This window comes from Plasmodium malariae (genome assembly GCF_900090045.1).
Source record: "Plasmodium malariae genome assembly, chromosome: 14".
Classification (NCBI taxonomy): Eukaryota; Apicomplexa; class Aconoidasida; order Haemosporida; family Plasmodiidae; genus Plasmodium; species Plasmodium malariae.
This window is the reverse complement of record NC_041788.1, coordinates 1,170,043-1,183,909: the sequence shown is the minus strand read 5'-3', so window position 1 is coordinate 1,183,909 and position 13,867 is coordinate 1,170,043. Positions and strand designations below refer to the sequence as shown.

The 13,867-nt window shown below is 26.6% G+C and overlaps 5 protein-coding genes across 5 annotated transcripts; 3 read left to right on the top strand and 2 right to left on the bottom strand.

Moving 5' to 3' along the window:
• Positions 1 to 84: 84 nt before the first annotated feature.
• On the top strand, positions 85 to 657 carry PmUG01_14034700 (conserved Plasmodium protein, unknown function; the record flags this gene model as incomplete). The annotated part of the gene is made up of 1 exon (XM_029007905.1): positions 85 to 657. One exon carries the CDS (start codon positions 85 to 87, stop codon positions 655 to 657), a length of 573 nt encoding a protein of 190 aa, XP_028864248.1.
• A 2,040-nt stretch (positions 658 to 2,697) lies between these two features.
• Positions 2,698 to 5,934, top strand: PmUG01_14034600 (small ribosomal subunit nuclear export protein, putative; the record flags this gene model as incomplete). Its single annotated transcript, XM_029007904.1, has 1 exon — positions 2,698 to 5,934. One exon carries the CDS (start codon positions 2,698 to 2,700, stop codon positions 5,932 to 5,934), a length of 3,237 nt encoding a protein of 1,078 aa, XP_028864247.1.
• Positions 5,935 to 6,598: 664 nt separating this feature from the next.
• RPS19 (40S ribosomal protein S19, putative) lies at positions 6,599 to 7,468 on the bottom strand (the record flags this gene model as incomplete). Its single annotated transcript, XM_029007903.1, has 2 exons — positions 6,599 to 7,033; positions 7,466 to 7,468. The coding sequence occupies 2 exons, from the start codon at positions 7,466 to 7,468 to the stop codon at positions 6,599 to 6,601; spliced, it is 438 nt and encodes a 145-aa protein (XP_028864246.1).
• Positions 7,469 to 8,931: 1,463 nt separating this feature from the next.
• Positions 8,932 to 9,417, top strand: PmUG01_14034400 (conserved Plasmodium protein, unknown function; the record flags this gene model as incomplete). Its single annotated transcript, XM_029007902.1, has 1 exon — positions 8,932 to 9,417. The coding sequence occupies one exon, from the start codon at positions 8,932 to 8,934 to the stop codon at positions 9,415 to 9,417; it is 486 nt and encodes a 161-aa protein (XP_028864245.1).
• Positions 9,418 to 10,161: 744 nt separating this feature from the next.
• On the bottom strand, positions 10,162 to 13,098 carry PmUG01_14034300 (conserved Plasmodium protein, unknown function; the record flags this gene model as incomplete). The annotated part of the gene is made up of 7 exons (XM_029007901.1): positions 10,162 to 10,245; positions 10,410 to 10,471; positions 10,585 to 10,705; positions 10,876 to 10,951; positions 11,045 to 11,086; positions 11,240 to 11,371; positions 11,594 to 13,098. 7 exons carry the CDS (start codon positions 13,096 to 13,098, stop codon positions 10,162 to 10,164), a joined length of 2,022 nt encoding a protein of 673 aa, XP_028864244.1.
• Between the last annotated feature and the right edge of the window lie 769 nt (positions 13,099 to 13,867).

Here is a 13,867-nt window from a genome sequence, read left to right as displayed (position 1 = left end):
AAATCCTCATATTTACCTATACCTCCCCAACACCCATACACACATATATATACATACAAATTTAATGTTTGTTCATTTTAGAAAATGAGCTCTTTAAAATGTGTATCTACGAGAGTGGCAGCATTTATTTTGTACCTAGTACCGTTGATTTACTCATTCTTAGTCATAGTTTTTGGGTTCATTGAGTGTAAACAAAGGAATACTTATAATTTACTAGTACTGTCAGTATTTTATGGCATAGTAATCATTATAATATGTTTAGTTGGGTGCTACGGGGTAATAAAAGAACATGCTGTGTCAATAAGATCTACAATAATTCTATTAATTGTGAATAACATTATTATGACCATGTTAATAACATTTCTGTTAATAGATATTTTAAATTACCCTCATATTGTTACTATTCATCAAGCTTCTAAATTCTTACAGTATATAGTACAAGATAAAAAGGTAGGACTAATTTTTTGTTCTTCAGTTTACTTGTTAATATTTTTTTCTTTTTGTTTTATGTGGACTATTGGAGATTACTTAGCTCAGTTAGATGCCAAGGTGTGTTTAGATGATTTGAGGCACTCACATGACCATATTAAGAGCAAAAAAAAATTAAATTCAGGAAAATTAATGGGTGACGAGAACGAGTTTTTGTTAAAGGTGTAGGAAGAACATTCAAAAATGTATTTACAGAATTTGGGTCTTTTGCACATACTCCCCTATATATAAGTATATATATATATATGCAAAATGTGTATTACTTATATGTGAATTTACATATGTTTTAAAAAAAACGTTATATTGTTAAGGTTATCTTCTTTATATAAAATAAATTAAAAATAATTTTACTTATTGTTTTTTTTTTTTTTTTTTGTTTTTTTTGGTTTTTTTTTTGGTTTTTTTTTTGGTTTTTTTTTTTTTTTTTTTTTTTTTTTTTTTGGTTTTTTTTTTTTTTTTTTTTGTTTTTTTTTGTCGTTTTGTTTTACTCTTTATTTAATGCACATATATGATTACCTTGTGGGCGACAGCTAAAATGTGAATGAATACATTGACTAAAAATAAAATTTTAAATTAGTTTAATGTTTCTACTTGTATTTAAATGCTTGCTCTTCTGTATTGTTGTGCTATGTTCGGTTATGCAACGTATAGTTGTGCTACGTTTTGTTTTGTTATGTTGTATCTTATTTTTTTTCGTAAAATTTAGGATTTTTTTTTTTTTTAGTACATTTTAATACACTAGCTTTCTTGGAGTTTATGTGTGTTGTTATATGTTTTCGGCTTTTATATGTATTTTACCATGATATCTCATTTAATTGGTTAATTATTTATTTGTTATGGACAGTTGTAAAATTTACTTTTAATTATGCCCATTTACATGCACATATATATTATATATATACATACGCGCATGTATGTAAGTGTTTATGTATTTTTAAAGGATCCATATAAAACTATATGTTATACCCTTTTAATATATGTCATCTCTTTGTCATAAGGTATGTACATACATGTATAGATATATACATGTATATATACGTATATATGTATTTACGTAACGTGCTCATTTCTCTTTTTTTTTTAAAACTACATTTTAATCATAAAAATCTGCTGAATTTTTTTTTTTTTTTTTTCTTGATACAACTATTTGGAAGACAAAAACATTATTTAAAAAATTTTAATTCATAAATATATAACAAAAAAGAACGAAGTAGAAAGGTTAAAGGACAGTTGCAACTATTCAAAATATTTTAACATTTCAAAAGATAGATTCGAATACAGAAAATTGTTACTTTAACGTTTTTCTAACATTTCTTACGCTCCTACATTTCGCATGTTTGCTTTTACATTCCTAATTTATTTCCCTTAGTATTACTAAACTTTGTTCTACAAAACTGTTATGTAAATGAATAAATAAAAAAAAAAAAGAAGAAGAAAGAAGAAAGATGAAATAAGATAAAAGAAAAGAAGAAAAAAGAAAAAAATTATACAAGTGATATTGTGCGAAAAATTTTTAAGAGTACATTTTTAAAACAAATAATTATGTTCAAATGAGAACATCATTTTAAATATTTTACAGAAGTATAGATATTCGACTTTTCCGTTATGCTAACTTTGTTTTGCTCTTCTTACATATTTTTTTCCTTTTTTTCATTTTCTTATTTCCTGGTGCATTTCCTTTGTAACCACGAAATACATTCCTATTTAAAAGAATAACATGGTAAAGACGATTTTTTATTTTCATGTAACTTATTTTGGTGAATTATTTTACATTCAATATATATATATATATATATATATATCTACATATTCATATGTGCATATATGCATATTTACATTGTTTATATACATACTTCTATATAACATAAATAGTAATCTGAAGAAATATAATTTCGCGTTATGCCTTTTAAAAAAGAAAAAAAAATGTTATCTGGTTAAAACAAAACGGAAGAATTAAGAGGAGAAAAAAAAAAAAAATCAGAAAAAACGAAAAAAAAAAAAAAAAATAAAAAAACAAAAGAGAAAAGAAAAAAAGCAGAGAAATCACTAATTTGGAACATTTTAAAGCATATATAGAAGCATATTATAAAACATGCGGTAATTTTTCTTTATAATTTACCATTTTGATTAACCTGGGAATGTGTTCATTTATTTATTTATTTTTTTTTTTTTTTCCCTACCCCCACATAATTAAACATTTTTAATAAAATGAAGCAGGATGAATGTAGTTTTTCTTCTACCTCTTTAGTCATAAATGAGATATGTTCTCTGTTTAGCGTTTTGCAAAATGCAAAAAGTAAGAAATGCATTTTAAATAGTTTAACAAGGTTGTTTGTGTTACTGTATAGTGAGAGAATGAAAAGAAAATTAATATACGATGACGCTAATGGTAGTAGTGATAGTAATAATAGTAATGATGGTACTAGCTCTGATCAGAGTGAACAAAACAGCTGTGATGAGGACAACATAAAATTAAAAAAATTTTTCAAAAAGGACTTTATCATCTTGGAAACACGTAATAAAAAAAAGGTGTTCACAAAATATGATAAGTGGCTAAACGAATGCTTTGAAAAATTCCTAAGTCTATTGTTTCAGTTGTTAAGTCATGATGATGAATTGTTTTTAAAAAAGAGCTTGTCTTTGTTATTTGGGTGTTTACAGTTGGAATCAAAAATATATGAAAGTGTTATTGATAATATCCCAAATTGCAGTGTTGATAATGTAGATAGAAATAATAACGATGTTAGTACAAGAAGACCAGAAGAACATACTAGTAGCATAGAATATAATGAAAAAGAAAAAAAGCAAAAGGAAAAAAGTTTCCCCATTAAGTTATTTAGGCGTATTACTGTCTATTTACTAAAAATGCAAAATCTGAGTATTAGCGCTATAAAACATATATGTAAAAGTTACTTATGTTTTTATTATGACTTAAATTACTTTTTCCTCTCAATTTTTAAAATCTATTGTATGGATAGAAAAAATGCAAGAGATGGAAACACGTGTGATGGAATTATTGACTGTGCAAATAGTAGCCGCAGCAGTAGTAGTAGCGGTAGTGCCATTTCTAATAACAGTGGCTTAATCCTTGGTCGGAAAGGGAAAAGGGTACCCAAGGCAGAAAGAATAGCGCAAAAGGTGGAAGACACAACCGTAGATAATGACAACACAAGTTCGTTCATTTATAGCATTTTAATTAATTCCATTAAACCTGATAAAAAGGTACAAAGTTTTCATATTAAAAAAAGTGCATTTATGAAAAAGGGTAAAATTGATGATATGTTTTTATTCTTAGACGAAAAGGATAAAAGAATGACGAGAAAAAGAAAATATAAGAATCCAAAAAAGGGGGAAAATGGACAAAACTACAATAGTAACAGAAGTGGAAACAACAGTTATAAGAAGAGTAAAATGTTTTGTAGTTACGAAAGCGATGACACCATTGTGCACTCGTCCTCAGATTCTTCTTCCTCAGATAGCAATGAGAGTAGCAATGACAAGATTGGCAGTAATAAACATAGCAGTGATGGAGATTATAATTTTCTGCGGAGTGGTAACTTAACTAATGGGAGTAACAGCAGCGATGAGGAAACAATGTCGGATGTTGTAGAGCAATATGACGACATGATTATACAAAAGAGAAGGAAAGAAAAGAATGAATGTCAAATGAAAGAAAGAAAAAATAATTTATTTATAAATATAAATATAGATAATAAGATTTATGCTAGGTTATACGCAAATTGTTGGTTTTATTTTATAACAACCTATAACCATAAATATACTATGATGTTGCAATTATTGCATTTTATTCCATTATATGTATTTCCTTATACTAATAACCCTTATTATTTAATCGATTTTTTTAATTATGCATTTTATTCTGCGTCAAATTTGTATGTATCTCTGGCAGCACTGCCAGGTATTTTTCATATTTTAACAGAACTAAATATTGGAAATTTACTGACTGAGAGGAATTGTTCTACAGTGAACAGTCAGGGTAGGACAAAAGAAAAAACGGAAGCAAATGAAGATAGGGAAAGAAATGAAAACTATGAAATAAAGCATGAGGAAGAGCATCAGTGTACGGAAGAAGCTGATAGACATTATGCAATAGGTGATACAATTTTACGGAATGAGGAAAGTGAAAAAATTATAAAAAAGAAAAACAATAAAGTCCTTGATGATATTACTTATGATGAGGAGAAGGAGTTAATTTGTGTTGAGCATATTGAGGAGGGAAATGCTTCATCTGGTAATTATTCTAAAAAAGGAGACGATGATATGCATACGATAGATGAGGATGGCATTGAGGGAAGTAGCAACGATAGAAGTATTGATAAGAGCGCGTTTCAAAGTCTCGAATATGATAGCAGTATGAAAGGGAGCGATTGTCATAGCCTCGGATATGATAGCAATATGGATGGAAGCGAGTGCCATAGCCTTGGATATGATGGCAATATAGACAATAGTGAATACCAGAACCATAGCGACGAACTTGATGGGGAGAAAAAATTAAATGATAACATGTACACAGACTATTATAAGAGGTTATTTGAGCTGATTATGCCGGTGAGTTTTTATTATGATGGTACAAGTTTTTTAAAAATAATATATACATCAATAAAAAACAGAATGATTCCATTATATTATGTTATATCCTTTTTAAAAAAGCTACTTCGTGTTGGATGTTTAACCTCTTATAATATATCTATAAATATATTAAGTGTAGTGTATGATATATTAAATTATTTCAAAAATGAGTTACATGACGCAATGTTTATTTCAGCTCCAGTTTTTATGAACATGGAATTTAAAAACGATTTTTTTTGTTTTGAAAATTTGGAGAAAAATTTTGATAAAAATAAAATTATTGAAATGTTAGAGCAAAATGCAAAATTGCTAAATGTACGTTATATACAAGAAGAGAAGAAGGATACGAAATGCCATGAAATTTTAAGTAATGTAAAAATTGAAAATAAAGATGACTGTATTTTGGTTCTTGAAAAATCAAACACGAAGCTAGATGAATTTAATAGAATGTCAACTGAGGATAGCAGCACTGAAAGAGATGGAAATGAACCAAATAGGAGAGAAAAAAATCTGTTTAGTTTACAAAGTTGCTTACCAGATAAGTACCAAATAAATATGAATACTTTAAACAAAAAGGAGTTATATATGGCTAACCATATTTTTTATGAAATAATATTACTTAACAATCACATATGTGATAATTTAAGATATTATTCTAACGTCTATTACTACAGTGTTAATAATGATTCTTCATATAAACCTCATGAGTTCTATAATGATCCAAATAAAATGAATTGGGAAAAAGAAGATTCTCTTCTTTCTTTTTTAAAAAATATTTTAAGTTTTAAAAAAAAGAGAGAATCGGACATATGTCTATCTGTTCAGCAGAAAAACTTCTCAACCATCTTTTTGTAATTTTTTAATACGCTGGCTGGCACACGTGCCGGTTGCATTTGCTGTGGCCCACTAGTTTTCTACGCGTATATGTATATGCATATAAGTGTGTACATATATGAGTACAATCAACACAGGCGGGCATATATCTGGGTGCCCAATGACTACTTATGCATAATCATTAACTGCAGTTCGCAATTTAATTCATTCTTATGTTTTTTTTTTTTTTTTAATGTTAATATGCAGTGAAGTTTAGAATACTTTTTTATTTTAAGTATTGAACACTTGTGCTTTTTCATATTTTTTATACTTTTAAAACTCAAGTTAACAAGTCTTTATTAATATGATAATTAAAATATTATATTAAAAATTATAAATATAATTATATTAATAAAAAAAAAAGAAAAAAAAAAAAAAAAAAAGAAGCTTTGTGAAAAATAAAATGCAATTTTTATATATTATATAAATAAATGCATGTTGTCTATACGCGTAAATTTTCTCGCAACTTCAAGGTTTCTTTTTCATAAGTGCTCACTCCTTAAATGCTCGTTGAATGATATATTTATAAAATGCAATCACCCATAGGAGCGTGGTTGAATGTGTATATATGTAATATATACATATATTAATGCGTGCGAAATGGTATATATATGCATACATATATACATGCACATCCTTGTGCACTTCATTTCAAGGGAATAAAACGAGAAGAATGAGTAGCACCAATACCAGGCTTTCCATGTCTCGTATGTTTATACGTAATTGAAAATTCACCTAAATAGTATCCAATCATTTCCGGTTTGATTTCAACATTCGTGTACTGTTTTCCATTATGAACAGCTACAACTGAACCTACCATTTCAGGTATAATCGTCATATTTCTTAAGTGTGTTGGTATAGGTCTTGGTTTTTCTCCTACTTCACATTCTTTTTTCGCTTTTTTTAATTTTTTTAAAAGAGATTTGGCTTTTTTACTAATTCCTCTTTTGAATTTTCTTCTTTGCCTGGCTCTAAAAAGTTTTATAAGTTCTTCTTGATTTAAATCTAGTAGTTTATCTAATTCTACACCTCTGTAATGAAACGTACGAAACGTTCTTTTCTTAGGTTTATTTGGGTCCTCCTAAAGGAAAGAGGTGTTCATATATGACTGTGAGTGAGTTCATGCGATTTTGCAAATACATAAGAACATGTATATGCATGCAAATATATGTGTATGTAAATACGTACGCATATGTATGTATAGCGCCATTTTACATTTTCTATGTATCATTTAAAAAATTTAAAGAAACAACGCAATTTTAAATGTATACAACATAAATTTTGTAAAAAAAAAAAAAAAATTAATAAATAAATAAAAGTAACAACAGTGTTTTTTTTTTTTAATTTATATTTTTTTATTTCATGGTTATTTAGCTTTTTCAGATGGTGGGGTTACATACACTCGTACATAAAAGCACACTAAAACATATACATACGCGCGTACATGTAAACGTCAGTTAACATTTATTATGACAACTCTCATTTCAAAATTTGGAATTTACGAAAATTTTACCATGATATTTAAGGAAAAAAAAAAAGTTGCCTTTAACAAAATTGCTCAAGTAAAATAGCTTCCTGCTTACTTATTTTTTATTCTCTTTAAATAAATTTTACATAAGAAATAAACTGTACATACTATTTAAACACTATAAAGCTATTTTAAATTTAAAATAGAGTTTTAAAAATTTTAAATAAAAAACGTAAAGTCATAAGAAATATGTTCGTTGCAAATATTTTTGCTGAAATTTTTTTTATGTTTAATTTGTGCTTTATTGAAAAGGCTTACAGATGAAAAATTATTAATAGTAAAAAAATATGCACATATAGATATATGTACATATAAATATATATAACAGAAATATATATATATATATATATATATATATATATATATATATATATGTATATTATACGTATATACATTTATATTATTTTTAAGTACATTTTGCTTAGTATAATATTTATTTTATACACTCTCCTCTAGGAATACACTTTAAGCTCTTTTTATGAAAGCCCAACCAAATTTTTTTTTTCGCAGTAATGTAAAAAATATACATGCGCATTGTTGTTAAATATATATATACATATGCTAAATATATATATTCGAAGTTTATATTTTATTATTTCAAAAAGTCCACCAATAATATTTTGTGTTCATTAAAAGAATACGATCTTCATTCTAATTTATATATATATATATATATATATATATATATATATATATGCTATTTGCTTAATTTAAAGCGAAGAAACGTTTAAGTTTAAAAAAAAAAAAAAAAAAATTTACATCTTTTTCGTATTGTCAAAAATATAGCATGTATAACGTACGACATATTATACATTTATATATATATATATATATATATGTATAATAAACGCATCTTAAGGCTTTATAAATAACCGTTGCATTAAATTAAGGATAATTTTAAAGATGAAAAAAAATAAACTTAGTCTTCCATAAAAATGTATGTATCCCAAATAAAAATATACCATATGCATAGCCTGCAAATATTTCCAATTAAATGTTTTAAATTTCCTATATTATGTACTCCATTTCGTTTCTTCATTTTAAACAAATTTTACTTCAGTGAACATAAAAAAAAAGTACCTGTTAAGACCTTAAAAGTTTTAAAACATATAAGAGTCAATGAAAATTAATATAAGCTTTAATATTGTAAGAAATAAAAATAAGATGGAAAACTGAAAAGTATAGTAACTCTTCCTTTAAAATAATTATGTGCTTTTTTTAGTAGTGTTTTACTTTTCCTTTTTTTTTCGAAACTGTGTATATGTTTTGTGCTAGCGATATATATATATATATATATATATACGTATATATGTATAGATATAGGTATATACGAGGCATTTTGTGTTTATAAAAGTAGAACTTCACTTGAAAGCTTTATTTTTGTTTTGTTTTATTATATTTTTTTTTTTTTGTTGTTATATAAAAAATAAAAAAATTTGCTTAAAATAAAAATGGGGGGTAATTATGAAAATAATCCCGTTAACAATATGAATAATGTTAACGTATTTCCTTCCAGCGATGATTCTGATTCCGAAAAAGAACATATGGTATCATTAAGAGGCTTTAACATATGTTATAAAAAAAAGTTAGAAAAATTAAATACACTTAAAAGCATTGATAACAATAAGAAAATAATAAAACTCGTTTTAGATAATGTTAATCTTGACCCAAAATTAGTTATGCAAAAAGTAGTCAATTTATTAAAAGAACAAACTACATTATATACCATTATTGAAATAGATAATAACAAATACAAAATAAAATATAATGAAGTTACGCCAGATGATCATATCATATTTCCTGAGCAGGTTCATAATATTACAAATTGTAAATATGCATTTATTGGAATATTAAAAGTTTCCAAATTTACGAAGAGATGTACATTTAGCGAGAAATCACTTCAGGACTGGCAGAATTTGCCAGTGGATGATTTTTAAACAGAATAAGTGCAAAGAATTTGGAAAAACCAGAAAAGGGTTAGAAGTAATCCATAATAGTTTGTAAGAAGCCCACAAGTATATATGTACATGTAATATACAACTCATTTTTTATATAGGCAAAATTACGTATCGTTATTACTATTATTATTCCTATAATTATCATTGCCATGGTAGCTATTTGATGTACGCAAAATTTTATCGTAACATTTTGTGCTACTTCATATACCTTACCTTTTTTTTTTTTTTTTTTTTTTGTGTGAATGTGTGTACGCGGGTTTATAGTATAATGCTCATAAAAATATTGAGTGTTCCATACTTATATATAAAATATATGTTCAGGTTAGGTTATCTTATTACTTTTGAATTCTCCTTAATTTTTTTTTTTTTTAAATGTTTGAATATGTAATTATTTTATGATAAAAAAAGGTATACAATGTTTTTGTTAATTATACATGTGCGTGTATGTATGTATATATATATATATATATATATAGTGATACTTTTTCTAAACAATCCCTTGACATAAGTTTTTAAAAATACTGATAATGCTCATCACGAGTGGAGCTATTTTCTGTATGCTTCATTTTATTTTTTTAATTTTTATCCTTCAAAAATTTGCGCACAACTCAATGTTTGATCAACTTATAAAAAAAAAAAGAACAACATGAACGTGGGAGAGGGTTAAAATTAAGAAATTCGTTTTTTACCCATAACAGAAAAAAATCTTTTCCTTCTTAGTACCTAATCAATAACATATGAGTCGGGTAAAAAAAGTACGTACGAATCGTCACTACAACTTGAGTCTTTCTCGTTACACGTAATTTCCTAGGAAGGGATGAAAAACAATAGTATGTAGTATGCACAAATAAAATTTACTCTGTTGACAGCAAAAATATGTGTACAAAGAAATAACATATACAAGATGGTCAGCATAAATATATAAAAAAAAAGAAAAAAAAAATAGATTGAAGCAAAAGAAAAATTGTTACATCCGTTAAGGGGAACTTCACATCTATTTGATACCCATCCTCTAATCCCAGTTCTTCATTATCTATTATAAGGAAAGGTAAGAAAAATACGAAAAAAAAAAAGAAATGAAAAGAAATTCATAAATAATAAATTTGTATTATGAACATATTTACAATTTATTATATGAAGCTTTACCAAATGTAAGATTTTTATCACATAATTCCCCATCAAAGAACATTTTAATTTTTTCTATTTTGTCTTTCGGAATGTTAAAAGAATGACCTAATCGATTCGCTAAATCCCCAAAGGTTTTATTCTATGCATGAATAAAATGGTAAAAAAAAAAAAAAAAAAAAATTTACCATGGGAAATTCAAAGCAGTAAATGTAATACAATAGAATTAGTATGAGTAACGAATACATATATGCATAATATATCGTAGATGTTCAAAATTGTATTATGAGCTGATAAATGTGTAAATGATACCTTATTTATAAGAACATTATCAAGGCTTTTATTTTTTATTATTTTTCCATCCGTTCCAATTATTTTTACTTTTAACCTATAGCAAAAGGGGAGTTACATATAAAAATCATGATAATTCCAAGTTGTACTGCTTAAGTGCTCAAAATTTTTTTTTTTTTTGCTTTGTTACTTTATTTTCTCCGTATCACACAGTTTTTTAAATGAAAAATTGCTGCATATTAAAAAAGGATATACAAAAACTGTACAGATGATATATGCATATAGGGGAATATATATATATATATATATATATATATATATATATACATGCAAGCGTTATAGGTAATAACTTATGCTAAATAGAAAAATTTGACGTTTTAGATACTTTTCTCTTTTAAGGTATTCTTTATTTTTCTTAACAAAATTAGCAAAATGATCACTGTAATTTATTGTCTTCTTATTTCGATTATCCGGGTTTGATAAATTTTCCAACTGATGAATAATTTTGTCTATGGAACTGAAAAGAGAAAATTCGTAAAAATTATTATACTATAATGAATCAAATACAACTTAATTTTTGCTTTCTTCATTATTGATGTTTTGAAGATGTGCTTTATTTTTCCTATTTAAATGTTCTTTCACGTTAACGTTACATTAATACAATATGCACACCCATCGCTTTTTGTCTATATGTGCACATATACATATGTTAGCATATTCGATGCTTTGGGGCTCTTACTAGGTTACTTCATCCAAGTCAAAATGCCTTCTTTTCAAGGCGTCAACAGTTTGATTATTTTTGAAATGTTTGCTTCTAATACATTCACTCTTAACGGATGACAGATGCTTACAGTTTTTATAACTAAATAAACTACTATCTAGTTCGTATTTATTTATATCTCCCTGCTCATTAGGATGATGCTTTTGACTATATTTATTAATTTTCTTCAAATTGCATATTTTTTTTTTCCCATTTACAGTGTTTATAAAAACAGGGTATAATTCTTCTTTTCCCTTTTCTTTGTACTTAAAATAGATATAACTGTAAAAGGGGGACTGGATCCTCTCCGCACATGTTTGCAAGTTCTCGTCCGCTTCATTAGAGGTTTCCTTCTCCGCTTCATTTGTAGTTTCCTTTTCCGCTTCATTTGTAGTTTCCTTTTCCGCTTCATTTGCAGTTTCCTTCTCCGCTTCATTAGAGGTTTCCTTCTCCGCTTCATTTGTAGTTTCCTTTTCCGCTTCATTTGCAGTTTCCTTTTCCGCTTCATTTGCAGTTTCCTTTTCCGTTTCATTTTCTACTTCCACTTCCATTCCCTTTCCCATTTCCCTTTTTTTTTTTTTTTTTTTTTTTAAATACCTAAATTTGGACTTTCCTTTTTTCAAGTGCTTGTCCTCCTTTAGTAAATTTGTATAGTAGAATAAATCATCATACTGTTTATCATACCAGCTAAAAGTACTTGAGGAACAGTCACTGCAAGAATATAACTTATGGCTGACAAATGCATTGTCATGATATTTATGTTTCACATATGTTTCTCTATTTTTATTTATTCTTTGTGTTTTTTGACTTTTTATAAAACTGTTTAGTGATATAACACTTGAACTTGAACACGATATTTCACTTAAATAACCATTTTCAATATTTCCAGTTTTTTCCTCTTTTCCATTCATAAGCTCTTTATGCTTGTCATAATAATTCAAGGAGTTATAATTGTCATCTTTGTTACTTCTTTTCAGCTCCTTAGACACATCATAATTCATAAAAAGTTTGGAAAATTTTTCATTGTTTATAATTATTGCATGTCCTTCCGTTGTGTATCCTGCAATCTCTTTCTTTTTTAATTTATATAAATCGCATTTTTTTTTTTCGTATTCACCAAAAAAGTTTTCTCCTTCCCTTTTCGATGTTTTATCATCATCATCGTCCCTATCATCATCGTCCCTATCATCATCGTCCCTATCATCATCGTCCCTATCATTATCGTCCCTCTTATTTTCGTTCCCTTCCTTTTCATCACATTCATTCCTCTTATCCACATAACCACTCAGGTTTTGATAAAAGTGTAATTTCTCGTTAATACAGGATAAAATTTCACTATAACTTTTGGAGGGTATCCTTTCCTCATTCGCATCGTATATTCCATTTATTCCTTTCCTCTCAATATATGCTTTTGAACTTTCAAGTTCCGACATAATAAGTTTAATTAAATTGTTCACTTCTTCGTTTTTCGTTTTTTTTTCCATTTTTTTTTCAACTATTTTTTACCTTTTTATCAACTGTTTTTTACCTTTTTATCATTTCTTTTTTACTTTTTTTATTGTTTTTCTTTTTTTAAGGTTACTAGTGAATTGTCGAACTTGTAGTATTCCAATTTCCCTTAATGCGTTGTACTTCTGTTATCTTTCTCCTCCATCATTTTTGAAGGAAGCAGACAATGGCTTATGTGTACGTATAAGTAGTACGTAGTATGCAATATGTGCTATGTGTTCACGTTTGAATGTTCAATTTATTTTTTATTTTTATTTTATTTTTTTTTACTTTTTTCGGAATAGCTTATCACAAAAGATCGGTGTAATATATTTACCAGCTACAAATTAACGAATATCGTTTGTGAAAAATAAACTGAAATAAAAAACGTTGGTTTGTCTATCAAAAAGGCAACAAAAAAATAGAGGAATATGTACTTATAAAAAAAAAAAAAAAAAAAAAAAAAATTATGAACAAAGCTGAAAATACACATAAAAAGAAAGGTGGCTAAAAAAAAAAAAAAATGTTTTGAATTAAAAATCGGGAACTAAGAAGTGAATGCTAAAAATTGTCAGATAAAAACTGAGAGCTAAAAATTATATTAAAAAATGAAAAGTTTGTAAACCCGGAAGGAAAAAAAGGAGCTAGTTAAATGCAGGAGGCATAAATAACTTATTAGATGAACGCTATTTTACATTTGTTGTATCGATATAGGAATATATATGTATTCATATATGTATGTATGTACGTAACATGTATGCTCAT